The following is a 19,235-nucleotide window of genomic DNA, read 5'->3' as shown; positions in this document are numbered from 1 at the left end:
AAACTGCTCACTGCTGCATAGTGCTTTTGGAGTCAGGATAATTAGCACACAAAAGGCTCTGAGAAGTCCTACAGGGTTGGAAAAAAAAAAAAAGGTTAGCTGTATTTAAACTCTTTGTTCTAAATCTGTTATAAAACTTTTTATCAAGCAACACTATTCATATCCCTTGGAACCAGTGTCATGTAGAACATGTTTTTGGAATGGTTGTATGACAAAGGAGGGTGGCATGATTAGAATTATGTTAGAGCTTTCTGGTGGCAGTGTGCAGTGAAGGGGAAAGACTAGAAGTAATTGTAATGCTTCAGCTAAAAGGTGATGGCTTCAGTTACCAAGGAGAGGCAGCTGGTACAAGGGGTAGATGTGAGAAATATTGAGGAGTCCATTAAAATCAGCAGGACTTTGTATCTGATTAGTGAGATGGAAGGAGAGGTTGAAGTTTCTGGCTGGGGTATCAGGTAAACGCTGGGGCCATTTACCAAGATAGGGACTATAGAAGCATTAGCTTTAGGAGGAAGATGATAACTTACCTTAGGAAATTCAAATTGGACATGGCTCAGGTACATCCAGGTGAAGAAGACCTTCAGCAGGTAATTGATTATATTGTTCTGGAGCTCTGAAGTGAGTTGGAACTCACACACGCGTATAGAGGACAGTTGAAACTCTGGCTGGGGAAGCAAAGGCCTTAGCAAACTGTAAACCTAGAAGGGTTGAGAATGAGGTCCCTATGAGCAGCAATGTGTTGAAGCAGGAGTGGCAAAACGGGGCTTATTTTTTAAATAGGGTATGCATTTAAAAAGTTGGAGATTTCAGATAAAAATTTTTGGAAAATTGGGAAATGGCATCATTGGGCCCACATTTCATCTGGAAGGTCTGCCAGGGCTGAGGTGAAGTGGTGGCCACTTCCCTTGAACAAGGCAAGCATTCCAGCTTCCTGAGAGAGCCTGGCATATAGCCCGCCACTCATTCTGCACACCAGCTACATAGCCAGCCAGGAGCTCTGACCTCTCATTTATATTATCTACCAGCCTCCTTACGCACTTGGATTTGCAAATGATTGGCACTTTCAGGGGAGGAAAAGGAGCCAGTATTAAAGGACAGGAACACAGCCAGAGAGGTAGGAGAAAGCCCAGGAGGGAAGGACTGCACATTCACTGCAGATTTGCAGTGTTCTCATTCATGGGGTACATCAAGAAACAAAACAACCTAATATCCCTGGTGTGTAAGTGTGTAGGTGGGGCAGGTGGGGTGGACAATAAACTAGTAAAAGTTAGAGTATATTACAAGTTGATAGGTATTAAAGAGAAAGTAGAGGATGGGTTGTTGAAGGAGGGGATGCAATTTTAGAGAGGATGGTCAGAGAAGACCTAACTGTATTAGTATCTTATTGCTGCTGTAACAAATTACCATGACTTTGGTGGCGTAAAACAACACACATTTATTCTTTTACAGTTCTGAAGTTCAAAATCAGTCTTACTGGGCCAAAATCAAGGTGTAAGAGGGCCACACTCCCTTCAGAGGTTCTGGAGGAGAATCCATTATCTTGCTCTTTCCATCTTCTAAAGCTGCACTTTTTGCAATGGTAGATTGTAGCTCCTTCCCCCATCTTCACAGCCAGCAAAGGTAGCCACTTGCTTCAGTGGTCACATTACCTTTATGTCAAATCTCCTTCTGCCTCTCTCCTAGAAGGATGTTTCTAATTACATTTAGGGCCCACCCAGATAATCCAGGATAATCTTTCCATCTCAAAATGTTTAATTTAATCACATCTGTAGAGTCCCTTTTGTTCTATAATGTTCACAGGTTCCAGGTATTAGGACCTGAATATCTTTAGGGTCTCAGCCGATCACACTCACTGAGAAGGTAACTGAGATGGAAGACCCGTGAAAGGAAGGAGAGAGCCATGTGGCTCTATGGGAAGGTACTTAGAGGTGGGGAATACCAGCATGGTTTCAGAACACGGTGACTGGAGCAGAGTGAGTGAGGGGAAGATGAGGTCAGAGATGTTGGGGGCCAGCAGGGGGACGACCAAGGATGAGCCCAAGGTGTTTTGGCCTAAACAACTGGAAGAATGAAATTGCCATTAAACTGGGGTGGGGAAAAGGCTTTAAGGGAAGACCAGGAACTGAATCTTAGGTGGGAGCTGAAATGCCTAATAGACGTTCAAGTGGAGATGTCAGGCAGCTGAATCTGGAGTTCAAGCAAGACAACTAAACCAGAAAGATAAAGGGGGAAATTGTCAGCATGGAAGGCACTCAAGACCATGAGACAAGGTGTGGTCACTCAGGGAGTGAGAGTGGAAAGAAAAGAGAAGGATCCACAGGCCGATCCCTGGGACCCTCCAGCATTCAGAGTCAATAGCATGAAAAGAACCTAGGCCAGGAGCAGCCTGGAAGCGAAAGGAAGAAAGTGTTTCCAGGGAGAAGGGAGTGGATAGAAGGATGCTGCTGCCAGGGTGGGCAAGATGAGGACTGAACTCAGAACGGAGTGGTATATTAGCAAGGTGAAGGGCATTAGGGACCTGGTAAACTGTTAGTGGAGTCATAGGGCAAAGGTCAGTTGGAGGGGGTCCCAGAGAGAATGCAAGAAGAGAAACTGGAGAGAGCAGGTATAGTCATCTAAAGGCAAGGAGAGCAGTGGGGGCAGCATCAGGAGAGGGAAGAAGGACAAGAGAAGGTTGTTAATATAAAAAGGGAAAAACACGGGATGCCTAGGTGGGTCAGTCGGTTAAGCATCTGTCTTCAGCTGAGGTCATGATCCGAGAGTCCTGGGATTGAGTCCTGCATCAGGCTCCTTGCTTGGCAGGAAGCCTGTTTCTCCCTCTGCCTGCCATTCCGCCAGCTTGTGCTCTCTCTCTTTCTCTCTCTCTGACAAATAAATAAAATCTTTAAAAAAATATTTAAAAATTAAAAGATTTAAACATTAAAAAGAGAAAAACAATATTTTATGTTGGTGGATAAGATCTACTGGGGGGGAAATCTTGATGATGCAGGACAGAGACGATGATACAGTGATGTCCTTGAGTAAATGGGGGGGGGGATGAGATTTAGTGCACAGGAGAGGGGCCGACTTTTGCTGAAAGCTTGGCCAGTTTATCCCTAGCCAGTGATACTGGCAGGAAGGCCAGAATAATCAGGCCAGAGCCAGAGGGTGGGTGAATGAGAGCCTTGCTCTACCCGTGGGTTCCTCAGCTTCTCAACAGTAGAGAAGCCCATCAGTGGTTTCAGGCTATCCTAAGGTGGGGGAACCCACAGTCTGTTTCTCCCTACCCCAGCTCAGGTTCTGTGTCGTGGCACACCAGGAAAAGAGAGAAAAAGCTCAGAGGATTTTAAATGTCTAATTTATTTATTTATTCATTCATTTATTCATTTACTTATTTCTTCAATCAGTATTCCTTTAATTGGTATTAGTTTGTGCCTGTTACAATGCTAACCATTATGGATAAAGTTGTGATAAAGGGCAGATCTTGTCTTGCCACCACAAAATTTACAATCTAGCGGCAGATGCAAACAGGAGAATGGTACCCACAATACAGTGTGATAATGGTTCTAATGGGGAGGGGGGCGTAGTACAGACCATAGGGGGAGAGTGCCTACCTGCGGCCTCCAGCCTTAAGGAAGACTGCCCAGGGGAAGTGACAATTCAACTGACACTAGAAAGGACACTAATTACCTGGAAGAAGGGGGGAAACATGTTCCAGGCAGAGGAAATAACAAGGACAAAGTTCTGGAGGCAAGAAAGAGAATGTGTGGCCCATTCAAGGAAAAGAACAAATTTTCCAGGAGCTCCAGAGGATGGACGGAGATGAGGGACCAGGTTAGAGAGATTAGCTGGGCCTGTGAAGCAGGGCCAGGTCTGAACTTTATCCAAAAAGCCATGGGAGGGGAAGTGGGGGGGCATCATTGGAAATAAGCCCCTGACCACTGTGTGGCACAGAGGGAGCCAAGAGAAGCCTATTAGGGACTCTCTGTAGTTATCCAGATGAGAGATGACACTGAAACCAGAGACTGGCAGAGGACCCAAGAGTGGTGGTTGGATTTGGGTAAAGAAATATTGGGGGGGCCTTGATGAGTGGTTTGCTATAAAGGGTGAGAGGTGAGCCCAGGATAGAACTCAATATTTAAGGAATGAGCAGAGTGGGAAAGGAGCTGGAAAATAATTAGAGGAAACCCAGGTGAGTAGGGAGTCCTGGAAGCCAAGGAAAGCATTGCACCCACCCAAGGAGGGGGTGGCCCAGTGTTCATTGCTAGGAGAGCAAGGTCCTGGGGGTGGGGGGTCTGAGAAGTAAGAATATAGCAGGAAAGCTGAGACTTGTTGAGACAGCAGCCAGATTTCAGGGAGCCAAGCAATGTGTGGGAGGCAAGAAAATGGAGCCAGCAGACCTAGGTCAGGAGGGAAGGCCCAGAGAGGGTGAGCAAGCCAGAGGGGAAAAGAGGTTGAGACTTTGAAGCATGAAACTCTTAAATACAATGACAAAGATCTAGTGAGGGGGAAGACTAGGAAACACAGGATAGATGGAGGCCCCAAGAAGGCAAGAGAGGATGGGATTCAAACCACAAGAAATAGGAATGATTAATCAAGGCGGCCTCAAACCTTATAAATATAAAATAAAAAGAAGGGGGAGGGGTGTAGGAAAGCATGTGCTCCCAAGGCCCTGGGCAGTGGAAAGTTTTGAGTCTGGAGATGTTCTTCCCTCTGCCTCCACTTTCTCGTCCTTGGAGGGTGTAAAGCAGGGAAAGTTCTCCAAAGAAAGCCCACCTGTGAAGGACAAGGCCTTGGCCTTGCCTGCTGTGTTTTCCCTGCGGCAGCCTGAGAATGGCTAACACCGCTGGGATGCTCCCAGGACTCTCAACACTCGGCATTTTCAGCCGTCTCCAGGAGGTGGCAGCCTCGACTCATGGTGGCGCTCACACCCGCTTCCCATGTCTGCTTTGACTTAAATCTGTTTTTGAGGTCTTGACCACCATTGAGTTGAACACTTTTCCTTCCTTCCCCACCTTACCCCTCAGATGTTCTCGCTCCAAATTTGAACGGTGGAGGGGGGGGGTGTATACATTCACGGATCTACTGGGACCCCACTAGGACAAGGTTCTCTGGCAAGAAATAGAAACATAAAACACTTTGGTGATGCTCAAATGCATAGCAACAGGAGAAAGGGACTATGCAGGAAATGGGAGGTGACAGAGACTAGGAAGGGAAACGGAGCCAAGGGTAGAGAAGCAGACTGGGAACTGAGAAGAGGTGAGGGATTCGGGGAGGAGAGGGTGATGGGCATGAGCACACTTCAGGCCACGGGGGAGCAGGGGACATGGCCACTGGTCCTGGGGCGGGGACCAGCACAGGAAGGCACCCAAGGGGCTGGCAGTTCCCTGGGGCTGGGCCCAGAAAGGATGGAGGTGCGAGGTGGTGACCAGCGAGGCCTGCAGGCCCAGTGAGGGCTTCTCAGAGGCCCAGGCCCAGAGTCTGTTTTGAGAAAATTAAACACCTTGAAGACAATGGGAAAATACAAGTTCCCTGGGTGGGGGCAATGGGAGGGGAGGTTCATTGAGTAGTTAACCTTGGGTCAATTTGGTCAAAGCTCCTAACCTGATAAAAGAGCTGGAACCTCCTAAAGCACTGAGACCCCATCTCAAACTTCCTTGTAGTCCCAGAGGGCTTACCTCAGCTTCCTGAAGACATTTATTGAGCACCAACTGAATAATTCCTGAAAGAATGATCCTGCAACACTGGAAAGACTCTGAGTGGACTTCTTGTCCATGATGATTTCTGGGTTTTCCTGCATAGCGTTTGCCAAAGGCAACTACTTTGATAGAATCTCAAGACTAGAATGCAGTGTGAGTCACATTAAAGCATCCTATCTTTTGGTTTTCTAGTTTCACTTTTCTTTTTTTCTTTTCCATAGATGCCAGTGCCCAACTCATTCTCATACTTACTCCCAAGGTAATAATACATTTTCTGGTTTTAAAGTGGCCCAAATTTCCAATCCCTCCATTGGCCCTTATAATACATTTGGGCAAAGGATAAATCAAGGAAATCAGGGGATGTGAGAGGAAAGTTGAAATGGTTGCCTTTTCACTTGCAACTGGCAATATCTAGTTCTGATTATATGATGGGAGCTGAACGTGTGCTACTGACTGATTATATGTTTGGCTCAAGTATATATTTAATGCTATTTATGATGTTTTTCTATTTTAAATAGAATTATTTGCCAGAGCTAAAAATGGGGGCACAGATGAGATTTTAAGATTGTCTGAGTTAATCAAACACAATTAACAAAGATGAACTCTTTGGATGGTTTTAATATGTCTCAGGAAAGAAAGAGGCTAAAGAACAAAGCGGTTCCTAGAAAGAAAAAACTTGTTTATATCAATTTTTTTTAAAAAAGTAACATTCTATTTCTTAGTAATTAAAAATGACAAAAGTTTTCAGTTCCCACAAACATCTTAATCCTTCCCAACTCCATTGTCCACAGAGCAGCAGGAAGCTCATTGTAGCTTCAGCGTGTCCTCAGAATGTCACATGAATTAGTGACACAAAAACTGATTTCACCTCTTAGAAGGAAAGGTCAAATCTAAACAGCACAGTGAGAATGGAAACGAGGGGGGCTGCCCATACAGGAAACTAAGCAGAACCCACAGAGAAGCCTGTTGGGGAGTAGAACAGATAGAGTGACTGAGGGCTTTTTCCTGCCACTGGTGTGGCTCACCATTTAGGAAAAACCAAGGGACCTCCCAGTCATTAATGACCATCTGCTAGGTGAAAGCATGCCCAGCCTTTTAGGTCCTCATGGACATATGCAGAATTTTGTCTTCAGCTGATTCTTTCCAATTCTTAGTTGATTTCAACAAAGAATTAGGAGTCTCCTGTTTGGGAGCATAAAATTAATAATTTAAATAAAGATAATCTCACCGTTTCCTAGGATTCAATTTATGTCTTTTCCTAAACCTCAGTAGCAAGAGTAATAGATTATTTCTTTACAGTGGATAAGGCAAGAAATTTGAATTTTGATTAAGGATACCCTTGCCCTCAGGAATCCAAAGGTAAATTGTTTTCTAGTTGTGGTCTCTTGTCCTTTAAAAAAAAAAAATGGTAGTGGAAATTGTTGTTGCAGACTTTTTTTTCAATCTTATGACTGACCAGGAGTGATGAAAACAAGGATAAAATTCATTAAGTGAAGCCTTCTTGTTCTAATATGACAGGAAATCATTTCTGCCAAAACTAAAACCTGATAACATTACAAAGAAATATCAGTTTATAAAAATTTTTATTAAATCTCATAAATAAAACTAAATTTTTACATGCTTTAACTTGAAAAATATAAATTTCTTACTGTGATCATTTTTTCTCCACGGAAAAAATTTTAATTCAAACAACCAATCACAATTGTTATAAGAAATATAAGCAAGACTCTAATTAATGAATTTACTAATAGTTGTTCTCTAACAGAAATCCAACTCGAGTCTAGAGGGGTTTTTTTTTCCCTAGAGGATTTTTAGACATTGTTTCAAAAGTACATTTTAATTTCAATGAAGAAAATATTTTAAATAACTATTTTCACACAATCAGCCTCAAGTTAGCATTACATTCTCTTAAAATGCAAGTTTTAATTTCAATTTGATAGGCAACAATGAAACTTGAAAATATATTTTAGCTAAGGCTTTTTCTTTTCTTTATAGGTAAGGCTTTTTAAGGGAGATGCTTATGTTCACTGCTGAAATACCAATTTACTAACAAAAACCATTATTTTTCCTTTGTTTTTGAGGCCTACTCTGATGCTAATTTCTACATTTCTAGCTCCTGGATTTGCACCTTCTGGGAAAACAACAGATTATGCCTTTGAGGTAGATATAATCAATCCATTCTTTCTTTTATGAATGACTTGAAAAAATACTAGAGTATTTTACTAATGCATTATTATCTCATTTGAAATCTATTAATTAGTGTTCCCTAATCTCATTATTTGATGAGACCCTATTTAGCAATGGGGGTAATGGAACTGGAATACACATCTTCTGATAACATGAGTAATGTCTAGAATACTGTCTTTTGTTCAGCCATCAAAATAGGACAGATTCTCAGTTATACAAACGTCTCCAACTTATATATGTTGTATGTCACAGTTTAGTTTCGTAATTATAATAACCTAAAAGAGGTCCAAGTAATCTTTTGAAGCAAGAATAAAGGATCAATGAATTCTGATGAATTTTTATCACACCGTAACTACATAATTATTTGATTAAATCTGTCTCCTCCTCGTTCAGGAGTCATAAATTAAAATGAAGGCCACGCTAAGGAATATATACTTTATTCTCTACACAATAAGGAACCATTCATTTCATTTATAGGTTTTTAAGTGAAACACCCTATACCTAAATCTTTTTTTTTTTTTCCTCAGATGGCCGTTTCAAATATTAGATACGGAGCAGGAGTTACAAAGGAAGTGGGAATGGCAAGTATTTAAGATTCCTACAGTCTTCCATTATAAATGTTACATGTCTTTTAAAACAAATGCAAATTGACAACAATTGAGTCCTTTGTTTTTAAAAATGTACAGTTGTTAATTTGCCAGAGAGAGAGAATCTATTACAGTTCTCGGGCAGTCAAACCTAACTTACAAATTATTTTTGTTGTTGTAGGACCTAAAAAACATGGGTGCTAAAAATGTGTGTTTGATGACAGACAAGAACCTCTCCCAGCTCCCTCCCGTACAAATGGTTATGGATTCCCTAGTGAAGAATGGCATAAATTTTAAGGTTTATGACAATGTGAGGGTGGAACCAACTGATAGAAGGTATTATTTTATTGTTGCTATTTACTTTATGTAGAAGCCAACACATCTCACTGTTGCTTAAAACTTGCTCCAGGCCTTGTTTAATAGCGTGGCAATTTGTTTCTGAAAAAATATGACCTAACTATGGCTTTTATTTTCCCTTCTCCAAGCTTCATGGAAGCCATTGAGTTTGTCAAAAGGGGAGCTTTTGATGCCTACGTTGCTGTCGGTGGCGGGTCCACCATGGACACCTGTAAGGCCGCTAATCTGTATGCGTCCAGCCCTCACTCTGATTTCCTAGATTATGTCAATGCCCCCATTGGGAAGGGAAAGCCTGTGTCTGTGCCTCTGAAGCCTCTGATTGCAGGTAAAGACTGTGTGTTTGTATGTTTTGTTTTGCGGTTGGCAAAAGGCCTCAGGAAAGATGCAAGCCAGGAATATTAGGGTATACGTTCCCAAAGTTTTCTGATTTCTTCATTTCAGTGTAGTACATTGTTTGGAGAGAACAGATAGCAATTCATTGATGTTTAAAATTCTGATCTTCATTTATTGCGCAGATAGAGACAATTTGGGTCAGTGGTAGGGAAGTTTGCAGATTTATGCTAGGAAGTTACTGTGTGAAGGAGGAGGGAAGGTTATCGTTTCCATATTATTAGATCCCTCTGCTGGCAGGTTGGTCTTCTAAACATCTCTGCTTTGTCCCATTCTGCAAGCCACTGTGGAGTATAAGGGGAACATTCGCTATTATTTTTCTGGTGTTGACTCAACCCTTTCTTCCACACAATGGCTCTTCAGCTGACCTGGGGCTTTGTCTCTTCTCTGGGACATGTGGCCAACATGGCTGCATCACTCTGGGCAACATCTGCTCTGTGGCTGCCCTTGGGGACAGACACACAAATCCAAATCAGATTGTCTGTCCCGCACAGACCTTGGGATCTCTTGGTCTTCCCTCCCTCCCATTTTATGGCTGTTAGCATATTACTATTTAAAGTTTTATAGTGAAATTGCACTAACTGGTAACTGGACAATATCTGTCTGAAGTTTTGTCCTCTCTCTTCTCCCCCTCGTCTGCCCCCACTGTGAATGGGCCTTGTGATGGTATAGGAGTAAGCTGAAGGCAGATGAACTGCTTTGACATGAATGAGCAATCAGCAGGGAGCACCATAATTGATGTCTAGCAAATGGAACCCTCTGGTGAAACTGTGTCAGCATCACACAGAGGGGTGATTAGTAAAGTTTAGAAACTTGACAGAACTACAAAACCACAGAGCCCAGCAAAGGCAGAACGTTACTGTGCTTGCTGCCAAGAAGGAATAAAGATGTCTTTTAGAGAAGGCAAATATGAATTTTCTAACTGAGATGCCGAGCAGCCCGTGTTTGAATGCCCAGCTGCAGCTGCGTAAGCTCGGGTGCTAGAGTTCTCAGAGTTCCTAGCTGTTAACACAGAAACAGACATTACACATACATGTTAAACATACATACGTGTTAATACAGACATGGACAGCATACATGTTAGGCCTAGATACATGTTGGCACAGGCACTGACATCCTACATATGTGTTAGTAGAGATATAGGTATCACACAGTCTCATCAAAGTGCACATATATGTTCGACATGCCTACATGCTATATAGACATGGACACCATGCATGTGAAACGTGTGCATATTAATGCAGATGCTGCCACCACATATGCATATTAAAGTGCATGTTAATGCTGACAGGCATACTATTGCACATGCATGTTAATGCAGACACGGACACACATGTGAAGCATACATGCGGATTAATATAGATACAGACCTCAGGTGAGCAACAGGGGCATCAGAGCTTCCTTCTCTAACTTTGTTCCTTGCTTCCTAAAGCTGAATTAAGTATCTCCATTGACCTTTATTTAGATGCATTATGTAAATTAATGTAATGTAATTAATGTAATTAATGTAATTAATATAAATTATTTTGTTCAAGTCCCAACTACCTCAGGAACTGGGAGTGAAACTACGGGAGTTGCCATCTTTGACTATGAACACTTGAAAGTAAAAACTGGTAAGAACTGTGCCCATAAAAATTGTGTTTAATTCTCTCTCACCTTTCAACCCCACCTCCTTTTCTTTAATCCTAATATCTAAAAATCAAGGAGTTTAGAGTTAAGGGAGGTACACACACACACACACACACACACACACACACACACATTTTCTTTCTTTTTCCAACTACATATCAAAATATGAAACAGTCTAATAAACTTTTTTTTTTAATTTTATTTATTTGACAGAGAGAGACACAGTGAGAGAGGGAACATAAGCAGGGGGAGTGGGAGAGGGAGAAGCAGGCTTCCCGCGGAGCAGGGAGCCCAATGCGGGGCTCGATCCCAGGACCGATCATGACCTGAGCAGAAAGCAGACGCTTAACGACTGAGCCACCCAGGCACCCCTAATAAACTTCTTTTTGAGAATTACCTACAAAAGCATATTGCAATGCCATAATCTTGATTGGCCATTTCTCTGCCTAAGTTAGTAAGTGTATGTCAGTGGTGAATGATTATTCCCTTTCTTGGACATCTTTTCAATATTTTTTTCCTTTCAACATTTTAAATCAGTTTCATTGAGACACAAATTTTATATAATAAAATGCATACATTTTTGAGAGTCAGTTTGATGAATTTTGACAAACAGATATACCCATGTAACCACTACCCCAATCAAAGTATAAAACATTCCCATCACTCCAGAGAGATCCAGAAGTCCCAGGCAGAATAAATTGATATTTGACTGCACATTTATAGTAACTTCTCTTTTTTAAATTAAATTACATTAACCTTTGACATTATTAAAGATAATAGTAGCCAATACTTGAATTCTACCTTACAGTTTTTCAAAGATTTTACATAATATTTTCTAATACTAGCCTTACATCAGCTATGAGGGTTAGAAGCCCTATATTGTTAGGATCTAATAGAGAATTAAGAGAGACTAAGTGACTTGCCCAAAGATACATCGCAAGCTGCAGAACCAGGACCCAAACCAGTGGTGTGCTAGTAAAGCAGTTCTCTGGAATGTAATCAGGAATTTAATGGCCAATTTGTAGTATTGGTCAATTTCTTTGGTGTAAATACTCCCACCATAGCCAGTGACACCATTCAAACCAGCGTTGGGAAGAGATGTACACACTTGGCTCCTTCAAACCAGAAGGAGCTTCAGATCCACTGAAAAACCCAGGTTTCTGACTCCAGACCTCTTTCCACTGTTCTTGCTGCCTTCCTTCATGAGAATGAATCTCATCTCCTATTTTTAATTTTTTAAGAATAGATTGTTAACCTAAAGTAACTTAATTTTTTTTAAATGGTGTCCATACCTTTCCCCTCTGTTGAAAATCCCTGTCTTAGGCATTGCTTCCCGAGCCATCAAACCCACACTGGGACTGATCGATCCTATGCACACCCTGCACATGCCTGACCAGGTGGTTGCCAACAGCGGCTTCGATGTGCTTTGGTAGGTACCGGTGCCAACTGGAGGGGCTTTTCCAGTCCCTGAGTCTATGGACAGTATCTTCTTGCTGAAAGCACTTGCTAAGCAGACACCGATTAGTGTTCCACAACCACGCCAGCTTTGGCTATCCTTATCCCCTTTCCTAGATGAAAACGCAGAACCTATAAAGGTTGATGACTAGGTGGGCTCCTGGGTAAGCCACAGACCGCTGTTCAGGATCAGCCAGGCCAGCCACGGCGGCTGCCACGGGGACGCAGCAAAAGGAGCAGGCGGAGCTGGTGTGCAGCATCTCAGACCCACAGCACCTGCCTCTATGGCTACAGGAAGCAGGAAACGGCCAGGGCTGCCACGGCACGGAAGAGGGAGCAGACGTTTCACTGAGTCAGCACTTTGCACACATCACCACCTCACTACAGCTCTGCACCACATGAGAAAGAAACCTGGCTTGGAGATGTAGTGACTTGCCAGAGTCATACTGCATGCTCCCTGGGCCTCAGCTGCGATGTGCTGCTGGATGCCTGATCAGGACACCGTCCACATTCAGCATGTCCCAAACTACCTATTTCATCCACTTGCACGTGCACATTTTTTCACATTCTAACATCTCTGAACTCAGAACACATCTTAAGATCTGTGGCACGACTGTATGGTTTTCTTCCTCAGTGGTACATTTTTTTTAACTAGTGCATCTTATAATGCATGGCATCTTAAATTCGATGAAATCTGATTCTTCTCTAACTTCCCCCACCACCTCACAGCTTTCCCTGAGTCCCTTAAGTTAGTGAGCAGCAGGACTTACTATGAACTTCCTTCTCATGCCCACACATAGCCCAGTATTTCCTACCACTTGTCCTGCTTGAATCTCTCCTATCTGCTCCCTCCCCTCAAGCCTCATTGTTCCCACCTTGGTTCAGACCTGCCCAAGTCTTGCTTAGACAGTTGCAGTATCCTTGTCAGACTCCCTGCTTCCATCCCATAGTCCGTCTGTCCTCCATAACAGCCTCAGCAAGATTCATCACACATATACATGCATGCACACACACATACCTCTGCCTGACAAGTCTGTTAGTGGCTTTCCACGCCTACTGCCAGAAGGCCAAATTTCTTTGGCCCTGGAATGTCCCCAATGCTCAGCTCTTTATCTGTTTGGAACATTCATCTTCCAATTCCACTGGTGCATTCTCCCCTTGATGGAGCCTTTGCTGACCCCCACCCCCTTTCCTCTCCTCAGGTACAACTGACCACTCTGTTCTTTGCTCTTCCCCATTGGGTGGCGTATACATTCTAAGACTCTTCCATTTCACATGCCCATCTCCTTCATTGCACTGTGAGCTTGATGAGGACAGGACCATCTTACTCACTTCTCCATCTCTGTCCCTTGGCACAGTGAATGTCACATCATAGGTATTTGGTTAATATCTCCCGACATGGACACCTCATTCTTGCATTGCCCACAGTTTGAACAGATTAAGAACCATAAAGCCATAAAACCATCTACCAACTATTTAAAAAAAAAATTCCAATGGTTTGTTCAAAAGATTTTATCTGCTTCTCAGATATAGAAGAAATTCTCCATTCTAAGACCAAAAACCATAATTCATGCCTGAAACCGTTCATGTTATATTGTGTTCCCAGTGCATCATTGATCTAGATGGCTATGCTTTTTTTTTTCCTCTTCTGCAATTGATTCATTAGAATTGATGGCACCCCAGCAGGTAGAGGAAATTCTGAAGCTTGGTTCTTGAAATAGCCAACCTTTAGTTTAAGGCATGTCAGAAAAAAGAATTGAATTTTTTTTCAGGCCAAAATTTAATAATAACAGTGAATGGTAAGTTTTACAATGTGCTGCTCATTATTCTAAGTACTTTACATGTACCACCTCATTTAATTTTCACAGCAGCACCAGGAAGGCATAGTATTATTTGTCCTTGTCTTAGAGTCACAGGTTAGCTAGTGACTTACCCAGGCCTGCAACAGGAAGGTCTGGTGCCAGGATTTACAGCTGACCCTGGCGTCTGTGTTCTCACCCGCTGCACGGTACTCTTAATAGACAGTTCATGTAACTATGATCCTCCTTAGGTGATACGGTATTTGATCAGTGCAAGGTATAAAATGGTAAATATATTTTACAAGGAAATCATTTTTTAGATTCAGTGCTTTTCTTCATGACCCAAATATGTAAAAATTCAACATCATAAAGATTTATTTGCACTAGAAAGGGACCACATGTAATCCAGTAATACATACTGGTCAAAAAACACTGTAATGCTGTTAATATAAACGTCACTGTTAATTTCTATAATAAGCAATGACTATTGTGGGCAAGAGTCTGACCTGCTGGGATGATGCGCTGTCATTATCACTGCTACAGAGTTTATCTGCCGTGGAGTGAATACTGAACATGTCCAAGAGAGTCTGTAATTTGAATGGAGGGAAAAAAGAAGAAGGTGCTTTCAATCTGTGTGTTTTAAATATTTCTCATTAGCCATGCCCTGGAGTCCTACACTGCCCTACCCTACCACATGCGGAGCCCCTGCCCTTCAAATCCTATCACCCGGCCAGCATACCAGGGCAGCAACCCAATCAGCGACATTTGGGCAGTCCATGCACTTAGGATCGTCGCTAAGTATCTGAAGAGGTATGTGGCCCAAGGGAGATAGAAATGGAATGGAAGGGGCGCCTGGCTGGCTCAGTCAATAAAGCATGCAAATCTTGATCTTGGGGTTGTAAGTTCGAGCCCCACATTGGATGTTGAAATTACTTTTCACTGAACTGAGCTGAAGTGAGACCCAGAGAGGCAGATGTTGGCTGTGCCCATGCAGGCCCTGTCCAAAGGCACACACAGTCAACCCAGTAAGCAAACTAACATGACTGAATTTAAGAAATGGATGTGTAGAGTTGTCTGTCCCAGGAGATATAAAAAGCTTTCTAAAAGATTTCAAAGGATTTATGAATGATGTAGCTATGATTGGCTCCCAAGAGAGCAAAGATATACTTAGAGATGAAAGCTGATCCCTGAGACATTAAGACCTATGCAAAGCCAGACTCATTTGTACACATAACAGAGGGAAAGAGCACAGCAGGTTGGACCTAGATGTGAACATGGTGCTTCCGCTGGCCCCGAGCTGGAAGCTACACTAGAGAGGGAGCTCAGACTACATTTTGTAGTAAAGCAAAGGGAAGGGACACAGAACTATTTCAGGAGACCATCAGGGAGCATGGTAGCATTTGGCTGGGTAGACGCAGATACAGATAATGGTCAGCCAGTGTGTGAGAGACAGGCAGAAGACTTGGCAGAGCACAGTGGAAGGTGAGGGCATGTAAAGGACAGAGGAAAAGCTAAAGCCCCATCATCTGCTCTTTCATCTTAGTGTTCAGGGAATAAGAAACTAACACTGGGTTTGGAAAGGAGCCACAGATGCCTAACCATTCCAAATAAAAGGAGATAAAAGGCTGTAGCACTCTTACTGCATAACAGGAACCCTTACTCCAGGCAAAATCGTGAAAAGCAAGCAAGGGGTGGTTTGTCATTCTTGGCAGTCTTAGGCTTCTTCCCTGGGGCAGGGTTTCTAAGCAAGTGTGTGCAGGATGGTTGAGCTGCATCTGCAAGGGGCCTTTGAGAATTTGCTTTTACAAAGTGGCGTCGGGACATCTAGAGCGAGCAAAGGCTCATCCTACAATAACATCCCACTTCCATGAGGATAAATATTAAAATAACATGTAGTTTCCACAGATACTAAAAGAGGCCTCCAGAGGGTTCTATTTGGGGCAGTGTCACAGAAAGAAAGATGGCTGGGCAGGCTGTGTTTAGCCTGCAGGTAGCCCCGGGCAACAGGGACTCATTTCAGAGAAGTAGTCTGGGCCCTGTGCATTCTGATTGTATGTTTACTTGGCCATAGTCAAGATCACTGACAAATGAAGAAGAAGAATGAGTCTCAGGGCACTTTTCTAGAGCAGCTCGCAGTCCAAGGGTCAGTGCTTTGCTTCCCCTGGCACTTTTATCACATGAGCAGCCTGACAGCATATTTATTATGCCTTTGCCCAAAACCATTGATGAGAAAATATGTTTCCCTTCGGTTTTCGTTGAGAAAACAAGATGTCGTTTGAATAAGTTGCCTAATTTTTCTTCCTACCAAGCAGAATTTCTTTTTTCACAGATCTTTCCCTAAGGCAGCTTTTTATTCAGTAGGAAATGCCAGTGTTGATGTAGGTATTTATATCATCCACAGGGCTGTCAGAAATCCTGATGATCTTGAAGCGAGGTCTAATATGCACTTGGCAAGTGCTTTTGCTGGCATTGGCTTTGGAAATGCTGGTGTTCATCTGTGGTGAGCGAACTTGAGATTTTATTTCTTCACCTAAGCTATTGCTTTTATTTTTAAAAAATGTTTATAACTTAGGACAAGTGGTAAGATCTAAATATGCTATAGAGAGAAGAAATTTAACTTAGGGTCCTGGAATGTTTTCTTAATTCAAATGTAATTTGTTGGGTCATAGTTTTTTAAGTTTTATTATTTTTTTAAAATATATTCTACCCCTAATGTGGGGCTCAAATTCATGACCCTGAGATCAAGAATCACATGCTCCATCGACTGAGCCAGCCCGGTGCCCTCATAGATTTTTTTTTTTTTTTTTAGATTTCATTTATTTATTCATGACAGACAGAGGGAGAGAGAGAGAGAGAGAGAAGCAGAGGGAGAAGCAGGCTCCCAAGGAGCAGGGAGCCCAATGTGGGACTCGATCCCAGGACCCTGGGATCATGACCTGAGCCGAAGGCAGACACTTAACCATCTGAGCCACCCAGGCGCCCATAGATTTTTCTTTTATAACAGCCTTATGAGATACAATTCACACACTATAAAATTTACCCATTCAAAATGTATAATTCAGTGGGCTTTAGCATATTCATAGAGTTGTACAGCCATTACCACAATCGATTTTACAACATTTTATTGCCGAGAAGAAATTCCGTTCCCCTTGGCTGTCACCCATCAATCCTCCTACACCCCTCAGTCGTAAGCAACCACTAATCTACTTTGTCTTTATAGATTTGCCTACTCTGGATATTTTATATAAATGGAATTATATAATATGTGGTCATTTGTGCCTTTAGCTTAGCATGTTTTCATGGTTCATCCATACATGCATCAGTATGTCATTCCTTTTTATTGCCTAGTAATATTCCACTGTATGGATATGCCACATTTTATTTCTCCATTCATCAGAAGATGGACATTGGACTGTTTCCACTTTTTGGCTATTATGAATAATGCTGCTATGAACATTTGTGTATAAGTTTTTTGTGTGGATATATGTTTTCATTTCTACTGAGTATATACCTAGGAGTGGAGTTGTTAGGTCATATGGTAGCTCTCTGTTTAAGTTCTGAGGAACTAATATCGTTATCCATAGCAGCTACACCATTTTACACTTCCATAAGCAGTGGATAAGGGTTCTGATTTCTCCACATCCTCACCATGTGTTGTGGATTTTTAAAACCTCAAATGCAAGAATTTTTTTCTCTTAATCTCTCACAAAAAGAAAGGGATCAGAATCCTTGTCAGTAGCCCAGAATTTATTTGTTTGATCAGAACTTTATTGGTATGATGCCTTAATACTGAATACCTGTGATCACTGAGAATTAAGAATAGGGCTTTGCTATGGAGGGTGCAGTGAATTCACCCCCAAACTTGGCTGCTGAGAGCACATATTGATACCACCTTTCTAAAAAACAGGTGGGGTGCCTGCGTGGTGCAGTCCGTTAAGCGTCCAACTCTTGGTTTCAGCTCTGGTTGTGATCTCGGGGTCATGGGATCAAGCCCTGTGTCGGGCTCCACACTCAGTGCAGAGTCTGCTTAGGATTCTCTCCCCCTCTCCCTCTGCCCCTCCTGCTTGTTCTGGCTCTCTGTCTCTCTCTCTCAAGTAAATAAATAAATCTTTAAAAATAAATAAATAAAAATAAAATAAAAAGCAAGTGAGCAAAATCTCCCAAGAGCTTGAAAAATGTTTATATCCTTGGGCCCACTAATTTTAGTTCTATGAATGTAGCCTAAAGAAATCATATGATCAAGGAATTTCCTAAGTGGTATGTATAATCAAAAATTTTGGAAACAACCTAATTTCCAACAGTTTAGGAATGGTTAACTGAAATGCAGTACTCAAAAAATAAAATAAGGCTATTAAAAATAATGTTTTAGAAGAATAGAAAATGATATGGGAAAACGTTTATAAAAAATATTAAGTAACCAAAGCAATGTTTGAAACTGTATGCACATATGATCATAAACTAAAGATATGCATAAAAAGACTAGAAGAAACATCCTATAATGGTTATCTTGAAGAAAAAGGATTATGGACCATTCTAATTTTTACGAAAAACATACACAACTCTTAAATCAAACTAAGATGTTGGGTATTGTTAGAAAGTTACTTTTGAAAGCTACATGAACTCTTTCACATCATGAAAGCACACTAAGCAATAATTTTCCAAATACTGTGAAGCCCAAGAAAGGTCAAGCACATTCCTAAGTAAACAGCAATTCAGTGAATCAATAGCTTCTGATCCATCTCACGAAAGTGATAGGCAAGGGATACCTTTTTTGGATAAGTAATCATATGGTTCACCAAAATACTCTGTCTTCTTATGAATTGTAAATCTTTTGCTGAGTAAGCCCAAAGTCATCCAGTAACCCACATAAAAAGACTTACAGACCATTTTACTATTGTAAAGCATTTCATTTACAATGTATTAATTATAAATATATAAGCTTCTCACAGTATGTATCTTCTGAGTCATCTAGTAAACTATAATATTGTCCTGTTTGTTCACCAAAAATTCAAGAGTATATAAAGTGTTTTTTCATTAACAAATCAAACCCCACAAATAAAAACCATGATACCTTTTCTTGATAGCCTTTCGAACTACAATAATCATTTATGAGTCAACTCTATTAGTATGTAACATTTGAAAGGATGTATCAA

At 41.8% G+C, this 19,235-nt stretch overlaps 1 protein-coding gene across 9 annotated transcripts in view; it reads left to right on the top strand.

Moving 5' to 3' along the window:
- The window catches only part of ADHFE1 (alcohol dehydrogenase iron containing 1), a 34,259-nt gene that overhangs the window by 1,316 nt on the left and 13,708 nt on the right, over nucleotides 1-19,235 (top strand). For 4 of the 9 annotated variants that reach the window (XR_015768101.1, XM_088022813.1, XM_028112294.2 and 1 more), the window contains exons 2-10: nucleotides 5,900-5,937; nucleotides 7,792-7,838; nucleotides 8,393-8,446; nucleotides 8,634-8,788; nucleotides 8,938-9,134; nucleotides 10,735-10,812; nucleotides 12,152-12,257; nucleotides 14,740-14,892; nucleotides 16,484-16,582. Coding sequence is in view for 8 of the 9 variants with exons in the window: in XM_088022813.1 (XP_087878939.1) it covers nucleotides 5,900-5,937; nucleotides 7,792-7,838; nucleotides 8,393-8,446; nucleotides 8,634-8,788; nucleotides 8,938-9,134; nucleotides 10,735-10,812; nucleotides 12,152-12,257; nucleotides 14,740-14,892; nucleotides 16,484-16,582 (927 nt within the window). In the remaining variant the exon portion in view is untranslated. Of the gene's footprint in view, nucleotides 1-5,899; nucleotides 5,938-5,962; nucleotides 7,038-7,759; nucleotides 7,839-8,392; nucleotides 8,447-8,633; nucleotides 8,789-8,937; nucleotides 9,135-10,734; nucleotides 10,813-12,151; nucleotides 12,258-14,739; nucleotides 14,893-16,483; nucleotides 16,583-19,235 lie in introns of those variants that run through there. The other 5 variants (XM_088022814.1, XM_088022815.1, XM_088022817.1 and 2 more) reach the window with 5 other exon arrangements.

Source organism: Eumetopias jubatus, unplaced genomic scaffold, assembly GCF_037043125.1.
Source record: "Eumetopias jubatus isolate StellerSeaLion01/CBP00866 unplaced genomic scaffold, mEumJub1_p1.0 scaffold_4, whole genome shotgun sequence".
Taxonomy (NCBI): Eukaryota; Metazoa; Chordata; class Mammalia; order Carnivora; family Otariidae; genus Eumetopias; species Eumetopias jubatus.
This window is presented reverse-complemented; position numbering and strand designations above follow the sequence as displayed.